A 26663-nucleotide genomic window follows, 5' to 3' on the forward strand; every position below is an offset into this window, starting at 1 on the left:
AATAAAGTACAACAATGAAAAGGCCTCCGGTCATATCACGACATATGCAGGTGATGCTTCATAGACAGGCCGTAGGGATGCACAGATTCGCAAGCAATGCTTGTTCCCGTAGCTAGGCGCCTTACTGACGTCTCATCCGAGCTTCAGACGACTCCATGTTTCATGTATCAGGGTAAATTGAACGAAATCACCGCAGGAAGTCTATACACATCCAAGTTGGGTGGACTGCATCGAGCAGGAATGCCTCGCAAGCGTTGCTGTTCGCTGCTACGAAGCCTGAAAGATGCAAAAATCGGCAATCGAGATAAAAGCTCCGTTGCATACAGCGCAGCGCAGCAACACGAAATACTTTTGGACTATTCTGTAGGTGCTAATCTTTTACGCATCTATAAAAACTTCTACCGTCGCCAAGCCGGTTATGTACATTACTAAGAATTATTCGATGGCCCGCTTTTTATATAACACAAACTATACACAAATAAAAGGCTAGTCTAGTCTAGAGCCTACTTCTGCTCTATAGGCTGATAATGCTAGCTTTTGCGAAAAACGCAACTGGACTAGAAAGGATTACCATTGGTTCTTCCCTCGACAGTGTATAACAATCTCACAACTATTGACATCATGGTCACCGGTTGCAGCTTCGCAGTCATTACGACGGGTGGCCTTTTACTGATATCTCTTGCTTACCTAGCTCACAGGTCAGGTAGCGCAAAAGTTATACAGCATTGTGCCACCATCATTGGGTAGTACTTTGCTCGAATGATCCTCGGTTCTGCTCATCCATTGCCATTAAAACTTCTCGTTGAGCAGAGGTCGTGGGTAACGTACGTAATGTTGTGAGTTATCGTGAAAATCCATCATTGACCCAGTGACGACCCTTTCAACAGCATAATATTCGACCCGACTGTGGGAGACTCAGTACGAAAGCATGGGCACGACCGGCGAAGTGTACCGTAGCACCATGGGGCCAGTTTGCCTCACGAGCTGATCCCATTTCCCAGACGAGGTATCATTCATCTCCAAGTCAAATTCTGGGAACAATAGCCCCGGAATTGCTCAAGACCTAGCCGTCGATTCAGTTATCTACCAGGCTGGAAGAATCAATGCCTTCGACTCAGGAAATGAACATAATTGATATCCACTCGGCCGATGGAATTATGATGCATGGAAAGTACGTCAGCCAGTGAAAAGGCTAGACTGTCGGCATTGATCCTGCCGTCGATGGAGTCATTGAGGCAGTCGGGTTCTCTAGATGGAGAGGTGGGTAGCCTCATCTTTTACAAAGGACAATACCACTCTCGTCGCGTTGTCGATAGAAGCAGGGAATATAATCGCCATGAAAAATTTCAACAAATGACGGCGGGCACCAAGCATCGCTTTATAGCCGTCCTGATGACAGGTAATGTTGAATGCGACGCCGCCATCCTTCGAGATCGTGGACCTATCAACTTCTAGTTTGACGTATCGCCAGATCTCAAGACCATGCTGTTTGATTGAAAACAATCGTAGAGCAGAGACGGGATACAATAACAAGCTTCGCTTTGAAGTTCCTAGATTTGCCACGAAGTAATTTCGCCCAGTGTAGGGACGTGACCGTCACGCTTCTCCAATGCTTAAATCACCAGTCGTCCATGTCTAGCAGCTCTCCTACCTGGGGCTAGATTCCTATAATGGTTACTGCCACCCTGCAGCTCGTAAGTCCTTGTCAAGTCGTTCCTGAATTGTTGTTTTTGCCCTTTTCTTACTTGTCTGTGTAATTTCACATCGTCTCAACCAACGATAGAGCTGAAATACCTTTTTCTGCACTGGTTGAACAAGAAGGCCAAGAGTACCGCCGTCTAATCGGGAAAGGCGTGATTAGGATGTCTTCGCGCTTGCCTATTATTACGAGCGATCCTTCGTCTCCGTGGCTGGTCTTAAAAAACGAGCCAGAGACGCGGCCTATGATATACTGAAGGTAGCTGATGCTTACCATAAGGAATATGGTTAGATATAACAGCTATTCTATGGTCGCCTACCTTTTAAAGAGGGCGCATCACTAAATGCTATCACATCTGATGGGATGGTCTGTTTTAACCGTTCTGTGTGTCGATGGAAAATGTCCGCTTGGGAACAAAAGAAAAATTGGAGAAGCTTCTCGACATGCGGTGCATTTCCAATTAAATGTTTAAAGGGCTTTGATGGCCACACTGCATTATCTATGGCATTATATATGGCATTATCTATGGCATTATCTATGGCAGTAAGAAGTAGGATATATGTTGTGGATCACTTACTGCTGAGAGAAGACGCGCGGATGGACTTTCTAGAGGTGATGACACGAATGTACACCGCCACGCTACACACAGCAGCTACACTAACAAGGCTTCCCACTCGTGTCATTAGCATGAAAACACCCTATTTTCCCGGTTGGACACCAGTCCAACATTTTAGAATGAATGAACATAAAAAGTATATGACCAAATAGCATCGTATCAATAACAAATTCGTAGCCTCAACTGTGTACGGAATAGACAATTAACACTCACTCATCATAGATCTAAGACGTATGTAGACATACGGTGTACCAATAGTAGGGGCTAGGTTAGTGTTTGGCTACCTACTTGACTTATAGTAGTCAGCCTAGGTAAGCATCTAGGTTAAGCCATCCCCACACGACCATCATCTCTCATCTAGTTAGACTAGTTTCGCCAACAAATGTAACTCGTCCTAAACATTTTGAATACAGCTGAAAACGACCGACTAGTCGATCTCGCAGAGTATCATGGCCTGTGGCAGTGGTATGTGATCTATCGACATGAACTACTTGGCTCATCTCGCAATGAGTTGCCTAATGGCATGCCGAGAACGCCCTAATAAATGCCTCGGAAAGAGCCCAACCGCAGCACGTTATATATGACCAATCGCGAAATGAGATCAAGGTATCACATTGCACTGATTGGCGACGGCACATGCAATTGTGCACTTCTACTCAGCCCCTTCAACCTCAGCGTCATTTAGCTCTCTTTCGATATAACGCAATTCCCCCGCCTTTGATTTCGTTATAAAGGCATTGCGGACAAGTAACCCTCAGTCATTACGGATCATGTCAATTGTCCGGCAATGCGCTTTGCGCTAAACGCTGAACTCTTCAAAATCATCTCATTCAAAACGAGATGGAGGTTGTAGGGGCTGCCGCGAGTTTCATTGCCATTGGCCAAGCCCTAGCTAGCATCCCGAAGCTTATCAGCATCATCCAGACTGTGGCTAATACTCGAAAAGAGTTAGCCGAACTTTCGTTCGAGGTGAGTCTGATGTTCATTTCTGTTTGTGGCGCCCGATACTGACTTGTTTATAGCTCAAAGTCCTTACTGCGCTCTCCAACGATGTTCAGAATTGTATTGATATACTGCTTTCAGAGAGCCTGCCGAACGGGATTAGACCCACCGAACCTGCCTACATCCAGCAATCTGAAAGCGAACTTGAGGGACTTTTGCTGGACTTAAAGAAGTTAGCAGCCGATTGCGAAACAGCTTTACGGCAAGATCCTTTCAGAAAGCTGGGGACTAAATTGAAATTGGCATGGCAGAAATCGAAAATCAAAGACCTCTGCAGCAGGGCGCGGCGGATATTCGGGTACCTGGAAAAGGCCATGATAATTCTAGCCATGCGAGCATCAATGTGAGTACGATCATGTATATTTTATGGCATGAGTGCAGCGCCTACCATGACTGGCATTCCAACTTGGGTGACTTGCGACCGAATAGACCGAGCTGTGAAACGGTACTCTCCACAGCATTACACTCATGTCATCGATCATTGTCAGAGATATACTAATTATACTTCTTGTATCTAGATACGAGAAAAATTGGCATACTAAGGTACTGTTCGAAGCTCATGCTATTGCCACCCAGAAATACCCGGTGCCGAGCAAAGCCACCAAGGAACCAAAAGATCTGACCTTGTCCGGAGCTTTTGATCCGCCAAACAGCACCCGCAGGGCCCTTCAAAGCAATCCTCTTGTTTCATGCGGTTGCTACTGCCATTTGGCTTCGAATCGAGCGATGGGAATGCCGTCTTTGTTGTCTAGCTTGATCTTGCCACGAGGTCCATGCTTCTGCAATTGTGCTTTTCGCGCGAGAGGAACAGGTTTCAGTTTTGACATTTCGTATTGGCTGGCAAGACGAAAAGTTCATTTCACCATCTCTTTTGCCACCAGAGGTCTTGAAATATGTCTGAGTGTACCAATTATTTTAGAACGATCAAATGCTTGGAGCATTATCGAGACTGAGTCCGAAGAACTTGCATCAAAATGGTTGATTCGTAATGAGATTTCTCCGAGATATCTAGCCACAGATGGGTGGTCTGTCATTGAGGTGAGTGGCCTATTAATAGTGATCGTATATGTTGAAGTGCTAATTTCGAAGTACGCCGTCCACAAACATCAATGGGAAATTGTACTTTACTGGTTAAATCACCAGAGTAGAATACTCATCGACACACCGATGTTAAGGTCAGTTTAAGCATGCCAAACAGCAACCACTTGTGTAAGTAACACCCAACAGACAAGCAGCACTTCGTGCAAAATTTTTTCAAGGCACAACAAGAACTTTGACTGCGAGAGAGTCGTATACTTGCCAACGAATAATCCAGCTAGCGGGACAAGAGGATGAGATTCCCGCGATTCACCAGGCCCTCCATGACGGGCAGGACCTTCAACTAGCGATTGCGCTTCAACCCACTACAATCAATGAGATCGATGGTGCAGGCGAAGCGCCACTACATATTGCATGCCGTATGTGCGACGTTAGTGCATGCACCGCTCTGATCAGGGCGGGGGCTGATATCAACCGTAAAGATCCAGATGGCGATACACCACTTCACGTAGCTGCATGGTCTGGAGTGCGACATTTGGCTCAACTACTGCTGGATGCAGGCTGTGATATAAATTCTACCAACAAACAGGGACTTACACCACTAGTGGTCGCAGTCGCTTTTAAAAACCCATCCATGGTGTCGTATTTGATACGAAGGGGAGCTTCGATACACTCGGCAGATAACCACCACAGGACGGCATTGCACTATCTCTGTATGGTAGAGCAGACACCGTCCACAGTCGACGGATGTTTCGAAACCCTAATACTCGCCGGCGCAACATTTTACTTAGAAGCCAAGAACATAGACGGCAAAACCCCACTGTTGTTGGCAGTCGAATTCGGAAATCCTGCCATGGTGCGTTTGCTGCTGCAGAAGGATGTCCAGAAGGATGTCATCGATAATTATGGAAACAACATTCTCCATATTGCCGCGCTATATGGCTCTCATGAGTTATTTTCAGTTCTTCTACATGCGAAAATTACCACCCTTGACATAAGGACTCCAAATGACCATGGATGGACGCCATTGAAGAATCTCAGACACGTTATATACACCAGGGACCAAAAACCATTGGTAAAAAATCCTTCAGATGAAGGAAACAGTACATTTGAATATCTCCTCCGAGATATCAGAGACCAGGGTATCAACGCTGAATGTGTTGAGCTCCAGCAGCTCATTTCCATTTTGCGTGGTGGGAAAAAAGACGACGCACGGGCTGTCTTGCGGGAGCTCGTCAAGAGGAAGATACGAGCCAAGATAGGATGGGAGGCAGAAACTTTCAGAGCCATTGAGCTGGATGTGCGGAAAGGAGATCTCGTCCTTGCGATCGAAAGCATTCAAATTTTCATGATGGCATCCAAGGCAAGGCTGGAGTTATCTCCACTCCACGAAGAAAAGCACCCCTACCGTGACAGCGAGTCCGATGGCGACTATTCCGATAGTGATGATGAACAAACGGAGGATGAAGACTATTACAGCGTTCTGAGCGACGACGATGACAAGTGCGAAGGTCGAAAGCGTGGTAATGCAAACGACATTAATAGACATGTGTGCGGCGCTTGAGGTATCCGGTCTAAAACAACTGAAACAATACCTCTGGACTACAATGGGTGAGCAAAAGTCTCCATAGACATGTACTTTCCCCACAAAAAACCTTTCACTTTTATAATGGTATAATATATCATACAAGAAGGGCAAACGTATATACTATTGACTTTTGCAAACTCTTTTAGTATGTGTATCGTTTCCGGGATGGTTTAGTCATATCTTATCTGTTGGAAGCTTTGTATACACATAGCTTTCAGAAAAAGGGATTTTATATTCACTGTGTATACTTTGGCACTATTCGAAAGGCGTTCACTCACACGCTCCACCAGGCGCGTCCCACATCCACTTGGAGTGACTTGATTGACATTCCGCCAAGTATGACTCAACTGACATGCCGCAAGTCGCAAGTATGACTCGCTCAGCTTTCTATAAAAATAGTTTAACTTCCCAGTCTTCTGATATTGGTATTGTTCTTCAAATGTAATTAAAGCGTAGACATGCAACAATCTGATATGGCTGAGGAAAGTGCACAGCGACAAATCATCCTCCATGGATTCTGGACTAGATACTCCAGTAAGTGCAGGATTGCGATACCTCAGCACACGAAGACTAACTTATTCTCACAGGCTGGACGGCTCGAGTCGAACTTGTCCTTGAGCACTTCAGGATTCCATACACGGCGCGATACTACAGCATCTTCAACCCAGCTGACCGGCCACGCGATGAACGCTTCAGGGGTCGCTTGTACCCGATGCTACAGCCCGACGCGCAGGACGCAGACTTCCTCGTCGACGAGTCGCTGGCCATCTGCGAGTATCTCGCCGAGACGTTCCCCGACCGCGAACTCTGGCCGAAGGATGTGAAGCTGAGAGCACTCGCTCGTGGCGCGGCGGCGCAGATGCACGATGGCTTCTCCGAGCTGCGGAACAGTTACGACACCAACTTCATCGCCAGATACACGGGGAAGGTTCCCATCAGTGACGCCGCACGGGTTGAGATATCGAAGATGATCGGCATTTGGGATCGCGCACGATCGCACACTAAGCAGCGGCTCCAGGAGCTCGGACAGGACGATGCTGGCTTCTTGTTCGGCAATTTCAGCATTGCTGATGCATTCTTCTGGCCCGTGCTTTGGGTATGCATTGCAATCCCTCTAGTCCCTCCTTTCAAGCTTTCGTTTGCGCTAACGTGGAGTACGATTAGCGATTCAGAAGTTACCAGCTCCCGCTTGACGGCATCTCGCAGGATGCGCTTCGGTGGATGGCCACAATGTGGAATGATCCGGTCATGAAGGAGCAAGCCGTTTGGTACTTCAAGCAAGCTGAAGACCCTGCAACGTGCACTCCAAAATACGACGACATCTTCAAAGGCAACCCCGATGTCCATTTCGGCCAGTTTGACAAGAACTGGGAGTTTTCGCCATGATGCCGGAACGGACGGAGGGAGGGAGGATACGGACACGGAGCGGCAGTGCACCCATTTAATTGAGTTTAGGTGAGGGCTCTGTAGAAGGCGCTATCGTATTCAGATGTGTCAGCGGATCGTCGGGCTTGGGCTCAGGCTTGGTCTTGGGGGCGGCTCGCCGGGGGTTGGGGAAGAAGTGTTCTAGAACAAAGCACTAACTAACATAGCGTGCCAGGATACATAGCTGTGCATCAGACAGAACAAAAGGCGCCACGTGAGGTTGTACTAGGTTAGGTCAACTGGCTGGAATCTCAAGCTCTCAGACCTTGACTTGTGTCAACTCGTCCAAATAAAACCCGACCAAGAGGTGTCACAGATCAGGTGTGTCTGCATGAAGAGATGAGAGACTTTGCCTACAAGGTTCCCCAGAGTGTCAGCCGTTGGTTGGAGCAGACACAATCAGAGTCGTATCGGTGTCAGTAGCACCCGGACTAATTTCAGGGTCCCTGAACGTGCTAGCCGAAACGAGAGCGTTGTGCCTGACTATCTCGCATTGCCCAATTACACGTACGAACCCCGTGGTCCTGGTCGATCCTCAGGAGAAAACAGGGCCCCTCGATTGGCATGTCCGACATGTCTCGACATGCTCCCATGACGGGATTGAAACTGTCGCGCGTTTTCATTTAGATTCACCTCGTCTTGTTCGGCCGCTATCTCTCGTCTCGTCTCGTACAGCACACTGGTGCCAGGGCAGGGCAGGGCAGTCAGTCGGCGTCTTTCTTTATCGAACCTCCGCCCTTCAGGGGAACACTCACCCATTCACACACACACACACACGCACGCATTCTTAGCATCCATCCATTCACTTACTCACTCATTCACTTATTCGCTCATTCATCCACCGCTGACTTGCTTTATTTTCTCTTCCCATTCATCGCCGACCGTGATCTTATTTTTTCTTGGAGGGGTTAGTGCTAGGTAGAGGTCCGCTTTTCTGTTCTACCATGGGTAGTTTTGCCAGGGCATAATCACACGACAGACAGCCGCACGTAGCCAAAGCGATTGAAACACGAGACACCCTCAGACGAGACACCCTCAGGCGAGGTCACCATCATCAGCTCTGCACTGGATACATACGGAGCCCTCAACTCGATCCTCCAACACCACAGCTTGAAACACATCCAAACTCATCCAGAAGGCCAAGGCCATCTCCCAGCTCCCAGCCAAATCACCGAAAATGTCACCACTCGGTGTGTTCGCACGCGACGACTGCACCAACGCCGGTGGAGGCAACTCGTGCGAAAAGCCATACGTTAACAGTCCCATCACCGGAATCGTACTTGGTAGCATGAGGTAAGTCTCTCTCTCTATTGCGACACGATCATATGGATCCTCGTTGCGCCATGTCCCAAAGCGGCCTTTACTGACTTTGTCCGTAGTGGTGTCCTCCTCGTCTGTCTCGGCATCACACTCTGGATATTCCATCGCCGCAGAACCCGCCGCGACAACGAAGAATGGACTAAGGATCCGCAAGAGTTGGACGACTACGGTGTCGGAACGACGACAACCACGATCAGGGCTGGCAACGTCAAGCCACCGCCCCAGGCACACCACCACGAGCGACCGAACAAGAGCACCGACGAGGGAGGCCTGGGGGTACCAAACAACAGATTATCGGTGGATTCGACACAGTCGCTGGCAAGACAGCTACGGCAACAAGAACACAGAGATAATGACTTTCTCACCAAGACGGCTCAACAGCCCCGGTCATTGGTCTAGAGTCCTAGTGGCACAAGGCTCTCGGTAGTCTACGAGTAGAAGGGAGAGAGCATGTGCATAACGCATCAAGTTGCGGTCAAACATTCGATATCTTTATGTCACGACTCCCCAGTTGCTGAGCATGAGTTTCGCGAATATCTGCAATCTCAAGACGGCACTCTTTGCGAAATGTTATGATTTTCTTAAGTCAGAGGTCGCTGCGACAGTGATCTTTTATGATTGGATGCACAATGCTGTACTCAAGTCCGTTTAGACTAATCAGCAATCAGCATCATCTTTCAAGGCCAGAGCCTGATGGTCGCTTTCCCCACAGCCTGGTGATCTGGATCGCAGGCGTTTTGAGACATAACAATTGACGCCAGCGGCCGCAGGGGATGATTGTGGCGGTGTCAATTACGGAGGATTCGCCCACCCGAGCAGCCATTGGCGAACGTTAGCAGTGCCAAGGCACCGGCGGCAGATCACTGACTTACTAGCCATGCTACTGGAGCTTCAGCTCTGACGGCAAATGCAGCCCTCGTCTAATTCTATACTTGAAACCAGCTGACTGGCGGCGGCGCAGGAATTTTGTGTGATGCTGTGGAACAAATAAACTTTTTTTTATTTTTATATATACAAAAATAGATATATACATATTTTCTCTCAATCTCGTTGTGTTGATCTGTGCTAATTTTCTTGGACTGGATCTTGCATTGCAGTCACTGTCTTGGAGTCAAGATATTCATGTCGAAGATGTATGGTGGTTACGCCCCGCCCCACGGCGCTGAACAAGTCGGCGTGCATCCCATCATCCCGAATTACGAGTACTCAAACACCGACTCTTCCACCTTCTCCGGTGATGCTACAACTACAGGCGCGCCGACTTTCCCCCAACGTGAAGTTCACCCAAAGTCTACTCCACGCACCGTAAGCGCAGCACGGATACTATGGTCCTGGAAATGGGAGATGTCGGCACTTGTCGGCGGTCTGGGCATCTTCGCTGCCATGGTCGCCGTCCTGGCCCGCCAAAATAATCACGCCGACGATGATTGGGTTTTCTTCCTTAACCTCAACTCGCTTATCGCATTATTATCAACGGTCTACCGGGCTGTTATGGTCGCCGTCGCTGCCGAGGTTGTGTCGCAGTCAAAATGGATTTATTTTTGGACTTCCCGGTCGCCCATCTCGTTGTTGCGGCTACAATACTTCGATAGTGCTAGTCGGGGAATATGGGGGGCGGCGAGGTTACTGCCCTATGCAGCGAAACGCAGCCCGGCCACCCTCGCTGCTGCCCTGATCATTGCCGTGTCGTTTGCTGTTGGGCCGTTTTTTCAGCAGTCCATCGGTACCGTCGATAGGAGTTTCGTCTTAGAGGACGGTACGGCATCTGTCCCAATCGCCAGGAACATTAACGGTTCAGACACATGGTACAGAACTCTCGCCGGGCCCGACTACGGCATGTGGGCCTTCAAATACGACGTACGAGCAAGCATCCTTTCAGCTTTATCCAATCCTTTCAGCCAAGACTCAGCGGTCTCGTCGAAATGTACTTCTGGTAACTGTACATTTCCGAGTTGGGAGTCTGGCTTTCCATCACAAAGTGAGCATGACATAACCCTCGCGACTGTAGGTATGTGCAATCAGTGCATTGATGTAGGGTCACTGGTCACGGTATACAACAACAGCCTTAATACTGGCAGTCCATCGTGGAAACTACCGACTGGCTTGAATGTCACGGCCTTCGATGGTGCGAATTGGATGAGCGTGGCAGAAAGCCGAAATCTTACCTGGGCTGAGAGCATAATCCCGTACGAGCAAGCGGCAACTTTCCGCTGGGCATTTGCAAATATTACCATGCTCGTTCTATCAAACTCAAATTCCAGCCAAACCGCCCAGGATTACAGGTATCAGGAGCAGACCCCAAACGCCGTCGTGTGCTCATTGTATCCTTGTTTACGATCCTACTCTGCATCAGTAACCAATGGTAAGCTGGATGAAAAGCTTATAAGCACCCAGCCCATGTATCCAGACCTTATGAGCTACACGGGATCCGATGTTGAGAAGAACATATCAGCTTTCCCCGAGGCAGGTACCTTGCCCGGTGATGAGCCGCACCTTGCAGCGCTTCAATCGCCGTGTTTGGTCAATGAGACCGTGTATACATCTTCGAATTTCTCTGCGTACTCCAACGCGTCTGACGTCCGAATCCTCTCGCCTTCTGCTGTGGCAGATAATTACCCGTCTATTAAAGCGCCGCCGCAATGCCTGTTCAAGTTCAACACCTTCTTCTATTTGATGCTCGCCTCATATCTCCAGGCGGGTGTGTTCTCCGGCAACTGCAAATGGGACAGCCGACAGGGCACCAACGTGTATTGTGCCGACAAGTACTGGCTGGCGCAGTTCTGGGAGTATCGACATGCCAACCTGGAGACCATTACGGGTCGATTTGACAACTTCGCTGAGGCGGTCACGCGCCAGTTTCGGCTCGGACTGGGCCTCGACCAGGCCCAGGACAACGTCGTTCGTGGCAAGTCGTCGAGGACAAAGCCCTTCACGGTCGTCAATTGGAAATGGCTTATCTTCCCTATTGCACTGTTGGCTATCGAAACTGTCTTGCTGATCTGGATGATTGCGCGGAGCTTGATATATCGTGGTGAGGAGATGGTGTGGAAGGGCAACGTGCTGCCATTGCTGTACCATAGGGACAAGTTTGTAGACGCGAATGGTTTACATCTGGGTGATGGGATACCAAGTCACGATCAGGCTGATGGGTTACATGGCGGCCAAAAGCTGATGACGATCGCGGAGATGGAGAACGATGCCAAGGACGTAAGAGTTACGCTCATCAGGAACGGTAATGGGACGAGCGAGATAGGCAATGTGAAGGATGACAAGCAGAGTCTCCGTCGGAGAAGGGATTGGGATCAAGATTCATTGCTTGGGTCATAGTCGGGAACGCGCTGACAGTTAATACCATCACCAGGCCGTTTTTTTTTTTTCAATGGGGACACTCTTCTACTTACTTCCCCAGGCACCAACACGATGAGCCAATCTCCTCGTGTTTTTATGCAAAGCTGGACTAATCCACGTGTACCGTAGAGGTATTACTGCACCCCAACGCCCGGATGGACATCCGCCAACACCGTCTGTAAGATACACCGTAGATTCCCAGCAACGTGCTCAAAGCGCCCGCTGGTATTGGTAAATCACCCGGCTTGCTAGGAGTGGCGTGTTAAATGTATTTTCAGCCTCACTCTAAGCGTCGAACCGATTTCAGGCCGCTGTGATGCTTTTCGCCCCATGTGACAGCATCGAGACTTTTAGGTGTGAGTGATGCTATCTTTGTACCATTTCCATATAGATATGAATAATGATGCAGAGCAAATCGAATTTGCGACACCCAGAGGTTGAGCAAGAATTTGCCGTCGGGGTCGTAATCCGAGCCATGATCAACAGCGATTTACGCGTGCAAGCACAAATGTGTGACCCTGGGAGTAGGCGAGAATGGAGAAGCTAGAACAGCGTCCTTGTTGTGTATCATCTGATATATATAGAGCACGTAGCATCGAAGATCGTCCTCCACGAATAACTGGACTAGGGTTCACGTGAGTGGCCTCCTGCGCTGTCCTGGACAGCAGTTCGATGCTGGACCATGACGGCGGAATGTCTAATGAGAACCCGGCTCTTCCAACGAGGATCGCAATTAGCGGTTAGTTGGAGTTCGAGTCACGTCGACTTGGTCAACATATTTGTTTCCGCGAATTTGATAGGACGGGTGGACACATGAAAATTATTTTAAACTAACTTCGCCTATACTATTTTTGATTTCCTCAACTGGTCATATCTCAGTACACTATTCAATATTACCTGCGAGCCAATCACGCAATCCTCAGGAGTCGTGTATTCCACCGGGTTGTGACTAATACCATCGCGACAAGGCACGAATACCATAGTTGTCGGGAACCGCCGGCTCGTATACACACTGTCGTGCCCCGCTCCGGAGGATATGTCTCGAACCAGATCTTCAGACTTGTCGCCGAAAACATCCACTGTGGCTTCCCTCACACAGCGAATGCAATCCTCATGGAAGACCGTTGCGGCGGTCTCGCTGTCAGTACTCCACGAAACTTGGAAATCATCTCGGCCGCGGGTGCAGTCTGCGTGAAGGCCGCCAATGTCTTTACCTTCCGCCAGAGCAGCGAAGTCGCGTTTTAATTCTTCCTCGACTGCCTTGACTGTCTCAGTGTTTGGGGATCGGACATCGAGCGACAACCTCACGAGGCCCGGAATGGTATTTGTGGAGCCGGGCAGTGCTGTGATGATGCCTGTTGAAGCAAGCGCCGAGTGTTTTGTGGCGACACGGTGCGAATGCAGGATAAACTTGCTTGCGAGAAGCATGGCATCACTACGATTTTCGAATGGTGTCGTACCAGTGTGAGAGTCTTGCCCTTGTATCTCGACGGTGAACCAGTTGTAGGCTTGGACTCCTTGGACGATGCCAACCTTCCTCCTCTCCGCTTCTAGGATAGGGCCCTGCTCGATGTGTAGCTCGAAATGCGCTGCGATCGGCATGCTTTGATAGCTTGCCGGCGTCTCGCCCAAGTAGCCAATACGTCTAAGTTCTGATTTGAGGTCAACCTTCTCGCCAGTGACGGATTTCAGGCCATATGCGACTTCGAGCGGAATCGTCTCGGCCCATACTCCAGAGCCCATCATGCTAATCGGGAATCGAGCGCCCTCCTCGCTAGTGAGATTAGCACACACACTCGCATCACTGGATGGGTAGCACATACTTAGTCCAGTTCACAACACCAACAGGGAACTCAGTCTTGATATCTTTTTCTTTCAAAACCTTGAGCATCTCAATACCAGCTTGGACGCCCAAGATGCCATCGTACCGCCCACCGGTGGGCTGAGTATCCAAGTGCGAGCCCACAACAGTCGCCGGACCATCTCGCTTTCCTGGCCGCACGGCCAAGATGTTGCCAATCGCATCGACGGTAACATTGCACCCGAGGCTTTTAGTGGTTTGGACGAACCAGTCGCGAGCCTCCTTGTCGGCGTCTGATAGCGTGAGTCGCGACATGCCCGTTTCTGTGGGATGGTCACCCCATCGCTTTCCGGGACCCCATTGGCAGGTATCATGTAGTGTATCCATCAAGCGGCTCTGGTTCACTTTCAGTCCTTGGATCTCATGGTCATGTCTGAAGAACGGTGTCGTGCTCAGACTACGCGACACTGATGATGGAAGACCGCGTCGAAAGCCTTTGCTGTGACATCTTGATGACTGATGTAGTAACCTGGCCATCCACTGGCCAGGGATACAATTCATCATGTCCTGACGCAGCGATCTCAGTCTCGAGTAAGCCTCAGGTTCGTAAGTGGTTGTATCCTTTGCCTATTCTCCACGGCCCGCACTGTTATTCGAACGACTGCAATGTCCAACTTCACCTGCGTTTTGCGAACAAACACAAAAGATTGAACTACGCGAAAAAATACTGAAGCATGGGTTAGGACGGTGGTACGAAGACAATATTCAATGGAAGGACTTGCACCTTTTCAATACATTGCTTCATAGATAGTGATGATGTAGCTAGAAGGCGTGACCCCACAGCGGGGATCCCGGCGGAGATAAGGGGTGAGGCATATCGAAGCTTGAGCATGTCTGAAGCTGATGCTATCTATTCCTCATAGAACACAATTTTGTAAAAAGTCACAGATATGGTTCTCATGTCTTATGATCCAAGTATCTCGCGACCAACAAAAAACATGCAGCACAAAAGCAGGCATCAATCTTCAAAGATTGACGGTGTGTAGACAGCAGCACGATAGGCAACGATGGTAATTCAAGGATTTGTTTGCCCGGCGATGAAACTAATGTAATAATTCTATCTTGATAGTCAACCTTTTTTTTTTTTTTTTTAATAAAAATGAAAATTTTAAAGAATGATGACGCAATTCTTACAAGCTCGTTGTTTCTCTTGAGCATCATACTACCCGGCACGGCGCAGATCAGAAAGTCGACATCATGATGCGTCATTCATGAATGCCACCAGACATAAAGACTTCCAAAAGACATACGCTTTGCTACGGACAAAATGTCCGAGTTGTCATCCGGAACACGGGCCAATATTATTTCGGGAAGTCTGCTGGAGCCGGAGCGCTTGCCTTTTGGGCCCATAATATGAAGGATACAGATTTTCTAGAACCCCATTCGGGCAAGTATACCGGGCAAACAATAGAGTTGAACGCAGGTGCACAATTCATGCACGCCTTGATAGCTGCCCATGCCCAGGGCCTTGTGGTGGCAAGCGGACAATGTCAGAGCCTTGCGGTTGCTGGCGGGTTTACTCAAGGCGGCTATTCCCTAATGCCACCAGTGATCGGCCTTAGTGCTGACCAGGTACTTGAATAGATGACCGTCACAGCCACTGGAGAATATCTTGTGGCCACTCCTTTGAATAACCTTGCCTATGCTGGCCCCTATCAGGTGGGGGCAGCGGTGCATATGCGGTGCATTGGGTGGCGGAGAAAACTTATCCAAGTCTTGAGGTAGCCATAGTAAATTTAACTGCACCATAGCTAAGTGTGTCTCACGTGAGGAGCTTTTTTGCTGTCGATAAGACCACTTTGAGATGGCTTCGTGACTGAAGTTGATCCTCAAATCCACCAAGACTGCAGCATAATGACAATGATTTCCATGTCTTTAGGTGTGCTAAATTAATACATCCTTTTGGCGCTGTATCTCCCTCGCCATCAGTAGTCCGGCAGACAGGCCGAGGACGTCTTTAATGTCCTCTCCCATGACGGTCGAACCGAGTACCGTTATAGAGGATAGCATCGTGATAAGGTGTCGGAAATACCATATTACGGTGAGAGGCGACGGGCTACGCCTACTGCGTCCTCACAACGCTTGGCATGATAATCAGATTCACGACATAGTAGTAACAGCATCAACAACGGCCGGTTCAAGCCCGCCGGGGCCAACATAATCTGTACAGCGATGACTTGTATGCCATGGCATAAGGTGAAGTCCGCTGACGGGTGCTCGGTATTTTAGCAAAAGTAGAGAATTAACTTTATAACACCATACAAGTGGAATCTAGCATTGGATCGAATTGGATAAATTATGAAAATGTATGGGCTGTATATAGTACTTGTGTTGCTGGAGGAGCCTACTATTAACTGGCCCAGAAAAGGGCAGTAGGGCTAGTTCTTTCAAATAGAAGTATGACTGGCTCGGGGCTTAAAATCGGGGGGAAACACCCATGTGATCGACTCGGTGCTTGCCCTGTTGCCCTCTCTAAACCCCCATACCATAGTAAGTGAATCACGGCTCAGGAAGATAGGAAACTGTGGGCATGGAGCTAGACTGTTGAATCGTCCGCTACTTAACGCATGCTTCGAATGCTGGCAAAATTATGACGTTATGTCATCTATGTTCGCCTAATGACATACCTAAGCTAAGTAAATTTTGCGATACTGTTATACTCTATACTCCGTGAAAGGAAGATGTCGATCTCAAGTTTAGCGCCCCGGCGGTTAAAGATATGCTTATGTGGAGGATTGTTCCGCGGTAAGTAGCAAGACCTAAGATAGACATGCTTGCCTAATTAGGTCCACCCCCACCGTCTTCTAACCTTAGTCTAGTCTTGCTGTACAAATTTGGTTGACATGAAGTTTCTCTTGTGTCTTTTCCGATGAACTTATACTCTCTTACCTTTAAAGTTCATACGCTTTTGGCCAAGGACACAGAGCGAACGGCATGTAATGCTTCGTCGAGTTTTAAATTGAACGGAGCTTTGAACTCTATCTTTGGATAATTAAGAACGACAGTTCGTTGCGAACGTAGGCACAAATCGGAGCAAAGCCACCTAACACTTCTTACATATTACGCCTAGGAACACGAACTCCTTCATCCGATTGTCAATTCATGAGCCGAAAAATACATTGGTACTTCATGTCGTCACAACCGCGCGTTGATGTTTTGTATGGACTTGCCTCCGAAAATGATTTTGTTATATCACTGGGGCCGTGTTTTAGTACACGAGGTCTATAAAATGTACGCTGTGCGTTCTTATTATATTTCAAAGACATTTCTTTTACCTTTCCAAAGAGATATTTTCCTGGTCTATTGAAATAATAATCTGTGCTCTAAACGCATTGTGAGGAAAAGAATGCACAAAGGTTGTGAAAATAACGCGATATAAAGCGAGGAACTGTAAGCGGTGCATTTGATTTCGAGTTACTGCTCCCAATGTAACAGCTACCACTGTGCTCTAATCAATCACAAACGCGGAGGATGTACCACCGTGTCCTGGTACTATGGTGCTGAGTCATTGGGGTAACGCAGTCTCATGATCTGGATCAACACCGACTTGTTTGGCTGCTTAGGCCGTGCTGACTTGAAGTTTATCTGAGTAATATTGGCTGCGGGTTGAAGTAGCACTTTTCAGTTTATGGGACCGGACTAGTAGTGACACGGATGTTGCTGACTCACGAACGTGACCAGTGGCGCCAAAAGTCAAGGATCAGATATTCTACATCGATGAAGCTATTGTCCCATATACTCTGTGACATATAAGCGGGCGACTGAGAGCAAACCTTTTTAAGCTTAGGAATGGCTCCTGCATAAACCAATATCATGCAAAAGGGTTGTACTACTACGTCTGCAAGCCAATTTCCATCCCCAACCCCTTAAGCCTGGATTGATCCATAGTGGTCTGGAATGTGAAATTCACGCACTTTGGTTGTCGGTAGCCGTCCCCGCGGCTTCCCTCTTCTTCAGCGACATGGGATATTCGTTAAACAAGGACAATAGGGTTACATCCAACGTCAGCTGAATTGCACGAGGCTTACGACCGGCTTAAGCACCTCGTCGAGGTAGCCACATACACAAGAACTATATAAATGATCTACACTCCCACTGATGTGATCAATACACATAGTAAATCACCAACTCCCAGATTCCAGTCAATTACAGTCTTGTTCTCACCATGAAGCTCCTCTCAACTGTCACAGTTTTGTTCGCACTTGCCAGTGCTTCGCCTGTTGATGTTATCGTGAAAGATAACGCAGGGTTACTCGAGAAGCGTGACACAGAGATCGTCTATTTAGCTAACTGCGTCAACGCTGTATCTTGCTGCAGAGACAACATTAACTACTCGCAAATAATTGCAAGTACAATGGCCATTTACGATCCAATAACAGGGCTAATGAGACACCATACAGTATTATCCTGCCAGCGCCGATTCGCAGAATGGTGCTCTTCCCAATAGCAACAACCGGTGTGTAATATCAACGTCCAGGGACCCCAACCTCCACAGATACCGCATTGATCCGTGACCTTTTGTCACGAGCCCCGGGAATTTGGAGCGTAACCTCTGACATATCCACATAGATGCTCTGTTACCAGCAACAACTTCGTAACCTGGGAGGGGTCGTCACGGTCCTGTTCGTTTCCGACCGGTGTGACTTTCACCTCCCACATCGACTCTGGAGCGCAAGGCTACAGTCTTTACGCCAAGTCAGGGTATGCTACCCGATTATTTCCTGTATAGGTCGAAACTAATGTTATGCAAAGAACGGGCAGCAACGGGTTCAAGAACTGGAACTGCTACAAGGACAACCAGAGAACACTCTTCAACCCTTACATGCCCGAGGCTTCGAACGCCTGTAAGAGTATCTATTACTGTCTTCCACAGTAAGTTGGCTGATGAGTGATGGTGTTGTTGTTCGAACGTGCCGCGGACACGAAAGTTAGGGGTTTGAGCATGTTGGTTCATCATGGATCCTTTGTCTAAAATATCGGGGTAATGAGTGAAAGAGTTGCGTATTGTTTGTTACATTCGTTACACTAAGATATTTGAGAAATAAAAGGTATTGTCTTGGCCCAGGCTGTTTGTATGACAGATGTCATGAATCTATATGAGAGGTGCAGATGCGGCACCTTTATATCCTGATGTCTTTCATCACGATCATCTAATGGTCTCAAAATCCCGAATTTTACATTAGTAGAATTATCTTGGACTAGAAATAAACTGACATGACAAGTAATCTGAGAGAACCAGTACCTCCTCGACTTAGTACTGGCGCTGAGCTAGAGTTTGCGGTATACTATGTCATTACCGACATGTTCAGCGACACGCCGAAATTCTTCGACGATGGGTTGCCTGAACCGCTCCAGATACCTTACCCAACTGAGACACCCGATGAATGGGATTTGAAAAAGTATGGACAGCGGCAGGTAGAAGGCTCTATTCGCGGAACGTTGACCAGGGCTGGCTTTCCAACTGGATCCTATGAACTTCGGTGGGCAAGCTCTTTGGTAAGAACCAATGAGAAATTGTCCGAGCATAGACTCGGACGATATCGACAGTGGGATATTGGTGAGGATGAGAGTGTAATGGGACTCCCTCCAAAGGTACAAGGCCACCTAAAAGTCCGATATGCTCGGGTAGAGATTACCACAGCTGTGGAGTGGGAATCGCTGGGTTCCTTCGAAGTTGTCAGGTATGCGGTTAACCTTTTGGCCTCGAAGTACCGCATCGAGGTTAACCCGTCGATGGGCCTGCATGTTCATGTCGGCAATGGTCCAGCTTGGATGCCATATCAATGGGTGAAGAGGATGGCCATGCTACTTTGGGCAGCTGAACGCCTTCTGAACACACTCAATCCGCCATCTAGATCCTATAGTTGGTATTGTCCAGCTATTCGTGACTTTAGCAATCTTGCAAACAACGAACACCGCGAAAATAAAGTACCACATGATGATAAAGAGTCATGGACAATGGCCTTTGTGCGTCGTGATCGGATGTGTGAGCGGTACCTTGCTCGAGACATTCGTGCGGGTGAGAGCTCAATCACGTGGCGCGAGATGCATACCGACTTGACAACAGTGCGTGCATTTGAAAAGACAAGGCAGCCGGGCCACTTAGAGCCTCTTCAAGATGCCACTGCCCCCATGACCGCTGGGCAGGAATTCGATCTAGGTGATGATGCCAGGGTTCTATTAGCCGAGTACGCTCCGAAACCAGGAGCTGTCGCTCCAGCTCCCGTATCATCGGCTGCCAGTACAGCTGCTTGGTCGGCTACGTCATCAGGTAATTTAAGTCCTCACACTACTGATGAAACAACCCCTATTCTGCCTTTGATGACACAAGCTGACCTTGCTCGAGGAATCGCTGAGTTGAAATTGAACCAGGAAATAGGGGGGCTACGAAAGCGATTGAACCATTTCCCGAGAATTGTGCTCCCGAAATGGACTGCTGATGAATTGAGAGAACTCAACGATATAAATGGCATGTACACAGGTTGTCTTATCGAACTTGATGAGATTGCGGAGGACCGTGGGGTCTGGTTTGGCATCGAACAGTTGGCCGAGACTAAAGCGTCGTGCGAGGTCGCACACCTGTTGGCGGCCAGGTACCGTCCAACTTACAACTTTCGGGGGTACGAATGCGGCATTTCTGGTGAGCCTATGCGCAGTACTAAGCGAACTGTTGAATGGAGACAAGGAGCCGCGTCGATGGATGCAAGTTGGGTTACCACGTGGATGAGGATTGTGGCAGGTGTGTCACGCTGGGCAGTGTACGCGCCGGTTGATGAGTTCTTGCGCATATTGAATTGCTGTGACTATGCTGAGAAGGGTGGCTCTTACGATGTCCTTGACTTTCTGGAGGATATTGGACTCGTCGCAGAGGCGCTTGTTGCCGGACAGAGGATTGAGGACTATGGATATGACTGGGGACTGAAATATGAGGGTGGGCTATAGAGAAGGATAAGAAGACCAGACAGAACTAATGTAAGAGGCCCGAGAAGGTTTCTAACATAAAGCTTTAGAGTTACCTACAGAGGTTTATTCATTTCCATTTTCATTCTTTCTTGGCTGGGCCCAGATTTGGCGTTCACTCTGAATTGTGAATGGAAGCAGACTTGCTATTACGGTTGTCAAGGCCGCAGCATTCGTCGGCATGGTTAGAACTAAACTGACCTACACACCAAGGGCGCAGCTGTTGAAGGACCACTAAAATAGACAACGTATGGAATGTGATGAGCATTGCGTGACCCACGAAATGCCTGGCAAATAGGATGGTAGAACAGCTGAAAGCATTTAAACTTACCTGCAGTCCTATGAACCGGGCGTTGGGGCTGAATCTCTTCGTTCTTGGCGAGGCGTTCTCGCAGGGGGGGGGGGGGGGGGGGGGGGAGATTTCCCGAAAAAATTTCACGAGTGGTAAGCGACGTAGCGATACAGATTTGTGGCGGTAGATTTGGCTCAGTAATTTGCGTTGTGCCTTATTGTAGTTTCACAAATTGTTGTTTATTCATCTATTGTACTCTAATAAAGGAACCCAGAGTCTCGGAGCTATTATGACGGCAGTCTCTATTAGTTTAGGTTCATCGTCCGCCCGGCATCAACCTTCATGCGCTCCAATAGCCCGGCTACTGCACCTGGCGATAAGGCCGAAAGCCAATTAAGTCATTGACTGCTGAGCTTAGCGTCCTTCCTCTGATCGATAGTGCAGGGAATAGTGCAAGGGGCGGTGTCTCTATGCTTAAATTTAAGTGAAGTTTAGCGTTGAGGCGTCTGTCTGTTTTAGCGAAAGCAAGCGTGGGGTAAGGGGTCGAGTGCTGATGATAACCCTCCGCCCCCCCAGCGATAGCAACGAGCGCTGATTCTACAATAGACAACCGTAGAAATTCTTTCTCTCAATTACATTTGATTGAAGCTCTCGTCCATAACAAAAGCCGAGCGGGTCACTTGAGCTGGAGCAATCGTGATATTACTACCAGCGATCTCGTATCATCGGAAGATTCGAAGCGCAGCCATATCTGATGCGATGGTAGTTGGAGCGCTGACTTTGGAATCACAAGCCTTTGGAAGACAAAAGGCACAATGGGCGCGGATCAGCAGCAAGTTCTACCGCAGTCGCATTCTCAATACCAACAATACCCTCAGCAATTCCAGCCACCACCGCGAGTAATTCCTTACAGCAAGCCATGGCTGATCACTAAAATCATTTTCTACTCGCTATCCATCATTTTCAGTATTGTTGTCCTCGGCATTTCTATCGCACTGGTTGTCGACCCAGGCATCTACCAGAGCTACCAAATCATTTGGGTAGCTCCTCAAGCCGGTGTCGCACTCGTTTGGGACATCGCGGAACTCATCACGATATGTGCTCGAGGCAAAAAACGCGGCATACATCCAGGGGCGCACGTGGCTCTGCATCTACTACTGTGGTTGGGCTTCTGTGCCGCTGTCGGGCTGTCAGCATGGTTAGTGGCGTTCGAGCTTGAATGTGACTATTACTGCCGGTATTACTACGACTATGAAGACAGCTCTGGATACCTTTCAGTTATGCAGGCTGAATTAGCATTCCTGTCTCTTTTGCTGTAAGTACATGCCTGATACTGTATCATCTGGACGTTACTGTGGTGCTGATTAGTTTCATGAAAGTTTGGTGCATTTCATCCTGTTTGTGCGCGCCTGTGTTGAGACGCATCAACGAAACGCGGTAGCTGGAACAGTGGTTATGGTGCCGCAACAGATGTATTATGCTCAGAATTCGGCGCAATATCCCGTACAAACCATGCCGCTCTTGCAACAAGGATATTCAACACTACCTCAACAGTCAAACTTGTCAGGTCACTACAACCAGCCACGAGAAATCCAGAAGGAATTTACAGGCTCGCCACATGTCTCGCAACCATCTGCGGCTCCCCACATCAGAGAAGATGGGCTGCACCCTCTTTCGCAGCACCCCCGGGTGTAGTAGTAATCAATTGAGGTGGTGTCGGGCCGTCGGGATGGAGGTATATAAATATTGTGTGTGGAAAACATCGACCGTTCGTTTATGTATCAATCCCATTAAAAACCTTTCTTCCGAGTGTTATGCTTGCGGCCTCGAATAGCCTTTGTGAGGCATTTGTGATCTTGACCACTGCGAGCCAAGTCCGCAAGTTGAGCCCAACATCATGGATCAGAAGCGCTTACTACACCAGGGTCTGGACACAGTTGGCACTTATAGCAGTAGTTGCGCTGGCCGCAATGCGTGAAATGAGACATCCTCCACGATATCATGAGGTTGTAAGCTAGAACATCCAAGATTAGCCCTGTTTCCAGTATGTTGCCTTTTTCTTCTTCCTTTCTTTCTATAACCACCACACAATCAAGATGTCGCGACTAGTATATAACGAAACTGGTAAGGAAAAGGGACCACTGAGGCTGAGCAGATACCCTGGAGCTTAGCGGTCTTCCCCTTGCCTTCTCGAATAGTTGTGGATCGAAATTTATCGAGTAATGATGTCTATAGTGTGTGGCAGGATTAAGGCTACATTTGAAACCTAGATGAATCAATTGACTGGGAATGTGTCGATTGCGCTCAGAATGTGCGATATGTCGGTATGGAAAGCTGGACTGAGCTCTGGATGATACGTGGCTGCATGATTATTATAATCACTGTGGTGCCAAGCCTTGCATATATCAGAATCATATTAGTGAGTAACGAGCTGCAGCCGAGAGACTCTACCGGCCGACCTCCCCTATTACGTTGGTGCCACTAACGGCCAGAAAAGACTTATCGAGATCTAGACTTTGACCTAGCACGGGGAGGACGGAAGCGGAATTGTGACATTAGTCTAATTACGATTACAATAGGCTCGCTAAACAGCGGCATCCTTGTTGTTCGCTCTGATAGGATTGGGCAATCTGAGATGCGTTGATATCTCAATATGCAACCTTGTTGCAAACGACTTGTGCTCATCTCATCAAGTTACCATAAGATTCAGAGAAACACCAGCGCGTCTGACCTTGACCCCTCTAGATTGATGGGTTCGAACGTGAAAATAGTTTCCTCAAGCCAACGTTGCCAATGCCGTTGTGAGAAGGTCGGCTAATATTATCATTACTAGGGAAGACTGCGGGTCAGCCAAAAATGCAACGTTGGTGTTGTTGCTTGTATTTCTTGGTCCTGGAAGCTGGCTGCTAGAAACTGCATTATTTGCATGAACGCACGATAGGTCCGAGGTGGCATTGGATCCCGATGCTCGCAATCCCTATACAACCATGAAGGGCCGGACCATGCTACCAGTGGCGTTGTTGATTGCAATGTCCCCTTTCGCTGATGCCAGCCCACCATATTGTTGTGCCATGAATTGACCGTCGGACTAATGCCACGGCGCATGGCGTGTCGCTATTGATATCTGTTGCACTAAAATCTGCAAACTATTTAGTAACTGGTACAAGTGCTTGGTAGGACACAAGAGAAGGCCCCGAGACGTTACTCATGACTTGCAACACAGCATGTACACATGTCTATCTTGATAGCCTGGTGTTAGGCTGGACTAGCATAGGGCTGGCTATCTTTTGGGAGCCCAACGGGTGTCGACCTCCAACTTATTGTCGCATCCCCGGGCGAGGGCGACAATCGTGGCTTCGAACGACCAGGATGTGACCAAATGAAGGCAGCAGCCACGAGGATCCCAGCACTTCAACAGTAGCTCGAAACTATGGATCCATATACAATTCCTTTGGATACTGATGAGGAACTGTCCGAGGTAGACGCATCGCAACGTAAGCGTAGGAGCGAACCTATCCGTAAATGAAGCAATTGGCTGAAGACAATGGACAACCTAAAATTACGCGATAGCGAGGCTGCTCGACATGGACGTGGAGGAACGATTGGTGTTGAAATGGCTCGAAGAAACTGTAGCTCAAGAAAAAGCAGATAAGAAGGAAATGGACATAAACACCTAACCTTAGTTAGAGCTACTCTTTTCCCCAAAAGGGGAGATGTTAGGCTAGACTAACACATAGGGCTGGCCTCAGGCCAGCCATGGCATTGGCTACGCCAACATGCCTAACACTGAGGCAGCTATAGTTCTTGCTGCCTTAAGCAACCTTAACAGCTTGACCATCTTAGCTTAGGCCCTATGACTCCCACATAAGTACTGCATCAGACCTATGAGATATTAAGTATAATGTGGCTTATAAATTAGTTTGATATAATTTGTTCACAGCTTTATGGAATCCTGTCCTTTACCAAGGATATGGAATTGTCTTTCGTAAGAAGTTAGCGATAACATAACGGTAAACAAATTAGTCAACCCTTGCGGCACGAATCGAGTGGTCTATCTATCGAAGATGTTAAGAGCAATGGGTATATCATTTGAGGCACTATCTGTCGCTGACTTGTGAACACTGACCTAATACAGAAGTTCCAGTTCTCTAGAGCATTTCATAGCTACTAGCCGCCTAGATACATCTGCTAAGAAAAATAATGAGAATATCATCGAAATACTAAAGTCTGGTCGAAGTCATGGCGCCTTACTGACTGACGTGTCTAAAGCCTCTATGACACACCTCAGTGGTGGTCTGCGTCAGACCCAAACCTCCCCGCAATGAACGTGCCCAAGAAGATTCCGCTTAAAACTGATAAGAAATAACCTACATTCATCGTCATGACAGCAAGCATTCTGTGTTAGGTGAGCATTAGCGACGTGGTTTAGGCAAAATAATTCAAGACGAGAACATCCAAAGTCATGAGATCACACTCACAATAGGTAACCGATCCCACTAACAACAACTTCAACCAATGCACGAATTGTTTCGTCAGCGACTCGGAAAGGGTGCTGATACCATTCCGACTTCAACTGCTGGGCAACACTTTGCTCAATCTCTGAGTCGTCCACTTTAGACCCTAGCGTTGCGCGTCCACCATGCAACCTTCTATCGAATACGGTACATTTAATCGCGTGGAGGATTCTGTGAATGGTTGCCAGAGCGACAAGAAATACACATGTGCCGGCGTAGGGACCATCGCTGGTGGGAGTCCAGGCGCTAGAGTAAAGAGGCGTTGTAACGGACTGAAAGAATACCATGGCCATTTCTGCCGAAGTCATCGTTGTCGATGAATGGGAGGACATGTCCATACCGTCCATGTTTGTCGAAGCCGACATGGCGCTCGAGGAGGTCATGGTCATGCCGGCCATCATTGTCGATGGGGTCGTTGTCATACCGCTCACATCCATTTTGCGGTCACTGTTATAGGGTCTCTTTTTCTTTTGCAATCAAAGTTTAAGCAGAAGGTGCGGAGTTACAGGATGCAGTAGATAAGAGAGGGAGAAAATGAAGGGTGTCCGTGGGGCAAGAATCACAACTCCAGGTGGTGATCAATCCGTATGAATGCTTGCTACCTGGTTTCCCCTTTTGCCCACAGACCTACTTAGTGATAGCAGGAATTAGGGTGCATGGCCAAGAAATATAAGCTAACCGTCCAGGTCGTTTGATGACAATACAGTCACTTGGATCTAGTTTTCCGTGGGGTGAGCTAGATTTACCAGGTTTGGCTGTACACGGCCCCCGCTCAATATTGCTCATGTACGGCAATTGCGCTGAATATAATGCGCGGATATCTTCACAGGGGTTTGGAAGACCAATCGGAGCACAAGAAAACTTGCGCAAACGTGCGCAGCGAGTGGGTCACAAGTGCGCGTTGGCTCTCCTCATGGCGTATTTGATACTGTAGTTGAACCGCCCGAAACAATGGATTTGTTCGCATGCGCATGGGTAACTATGGGAAGCTATTCAGTCA

The 26663-nt window shown here is 48.3% G+C and overlaps 8 protein-coding genes across 8 annotated transcripts; 6 read left to right on the forward strand and 2 right to left on the reverse strand.

The window, feature by feature from the left end:
* Positions 1–2770: 2770 nt before the first annotated feature.
* Positions 2771–5068, forward strand: BKA67DRAFT_611172 (uncharacterized protein; the record flags this gene model as incomplete). The annotated part of the gene is made up of 5 exons (XM_046105393.1): positions 2771–3284; positions 3338–3660; positions 3836–4355; positions 4407–4492; positions 4545–5068. Coding segments are annotated over exons 1-5 (1581 nt in total), but the record flags the coding sequence as incomplete, so codon positions are not given.
* Positions 5069–6401: 1333 nt separating this feature from the next.
* Positions 6402–7329, forward strand: BKA67DRAFT_540083 (glutamine amidotransferase subunit pdxT; the record flags this gene model as incomplete). The annotated part of the gene is made up of 3 exons (XM_046100727.1): positions 6402–6477; positions 6531–7039; positions 7108–7329. 3 exons carry the CDS (start codon positions 6402–6404, stop codon positions 7327–7329), a joined length of 807 nt encoding a protein of 268 aa, XP_045953089.1.
* Positions 7330–8545: 1216 nt separating this feature from the next.
* Positions 8546–9087, forward strand: BKA67DRAFT_662985 (uncharacterized protein; the record flags this gene model as incomplete). Its single annotated transcript, XM_046108104.1, has 2 exons — positions 8546–8661; positions 8748–9087. 2 exons carry the CDS (start codon positions 8546–8548, stop codon positions 9085–9087), a joined length of 456 nt encoding a protein of 151 aa, XP_045953090.1.
* Positions 9088–9886: 799 nt separating this feature from the next.
* On the forward strand, positions 9887–12065 carry BKA67DRAFT_580007 (uncharacterized protein). The gene has a single exon (XM_046103810.1). The coding sequence runs from the start codon at positions 10033–10035 to the stop codon at positions 12013–12015; it is 1983 nt and encodes a 660-aa protein (XP_045953091.1). The 5' UTR covers positions 9887–10032; the 3' UTR covers positions 12016–12065.
* An 811-nt stretch (positions 12066–12876) lies between these two features.
* BKA67DRAFT_594930 (uncharacterized protein) lies at positions 12877–14224 on the reverse strand (the record flags this gene model as incomplete). The annotated part of the gene is made up of 2 exons (XM_046105108.1): positions 12877–13810; positions 13860–14224. The coding sequence occupies 2 exons, from the start codon at positions 14222–14224 to the stop codon at positions 12877–12879; spliced, it is 1299 nt and encodes a 432-aa protein (XP_045953092.1).
* Positions 14225–19533: 5309 nt separating this feature from the next.
* BKA67DRAFT_580011 (uncharacterized protein) lies at positions 19534–20948 on the forward strand. Its single transcript, XM_046103811.1, has one exon. The coding sequence runs from the start codon at positions 19631–19633 to the stop codon at positions 20837–20839; it is 1209 nt and encodes a 402-aa protein (XP_045953093.1). The 5' UTR covers positions 19534–19630; the 3' UTR covers positions 20840–20948.
* Positions 20949–21688: 740 nt separating this feature from the next.
* BKA67DRAFT_695160 (uncharacterized protein) lies at positions 21689–23160 on the forward strand. Its single transcript, XM_046109295.1, has 2 exons — positions 21689–22464; positions 22529–23160. Exons 1-2 carry the CDS (start codon positions 21965–21967, stop codon positions 22842–22844), a joined length of 816 nt encoding a protein of 271 aa, XP_045953094.1. The 5' UTR covers positions 21689–21964; the 3' UTR covers positions 22845–23160.
* Positions 23161–25254: 2094 nt separating this feature from the next.
* Positions 25255–26100, reverse strand: BKA67DRAFT_695161 (Ctr copper transporter family-domain-containing protein; the record flags this gene model as incomplete). Its single annotated transcript, XM_046109296.1, has 2 exons — positions 25255–25545; positions 25628–26100. The coding sequence occupies 2 exons, from the start codon at positions 26098–26100 to the stop codon at positions 25434–25436; spliced, it is 585 nt and encodes a 194-aa protein (XP_045953095.1). The 3' UTR covers positions 25255–25433.
* Between the last annotated feature and the right edge of the window lie 563 nt (positions 26101–26663).

The sequence above is a fragment of the Truncatella angustata genome (assembly GCF_020726525.1).
Source record: "Truncatella angustata strain MPI-SDFR-AT-0073 chromosome Unknown BKA67scaffold_9, whole genome shotgun sequence".
NCBI classification, from domain to species: domain Eukaryota; kingdom Fungi; phylum Ascomycota; class Sordariomycetes; order Amphisphaeriales; family Sporocadaceae; genus Truncatella; species Truncatella angustata.

Excerpts from the sequence above, each read along its gene's own strand:
- BKA67DRAFT_580007 (XM_046103810.1), top strand. The coding sequence starts at position 10,033 with ATGTCGGCACTTGTCGGCGGTCTGGGCATCTTCGCTGCCATGGTCGCC.
- BKA67DRAFT_580011 (XM_046103811.1), top strand. The coding sequence starts at position 19,631 with ATGGGCCTGCATGTTCATGTCGGCAATGGTCCAGCTTGGATGCCATAT.
- BKA67DRAFT_695160 (XM_046109295.1), top strand. The coding sequence starts at position 21,965 with ATGGGCGCGGATCAGCAGCAAGTTCTACCGCAGTCGCATTCTCAATAC. Across the intron at positions 22,465-22,528 it reads GCATTCCTGTCTCTTTTGCT|TTTGGTGCATTTCATCCTGT; the intron begins GTAAGTACATGC and ends GTTTCATGAAAG.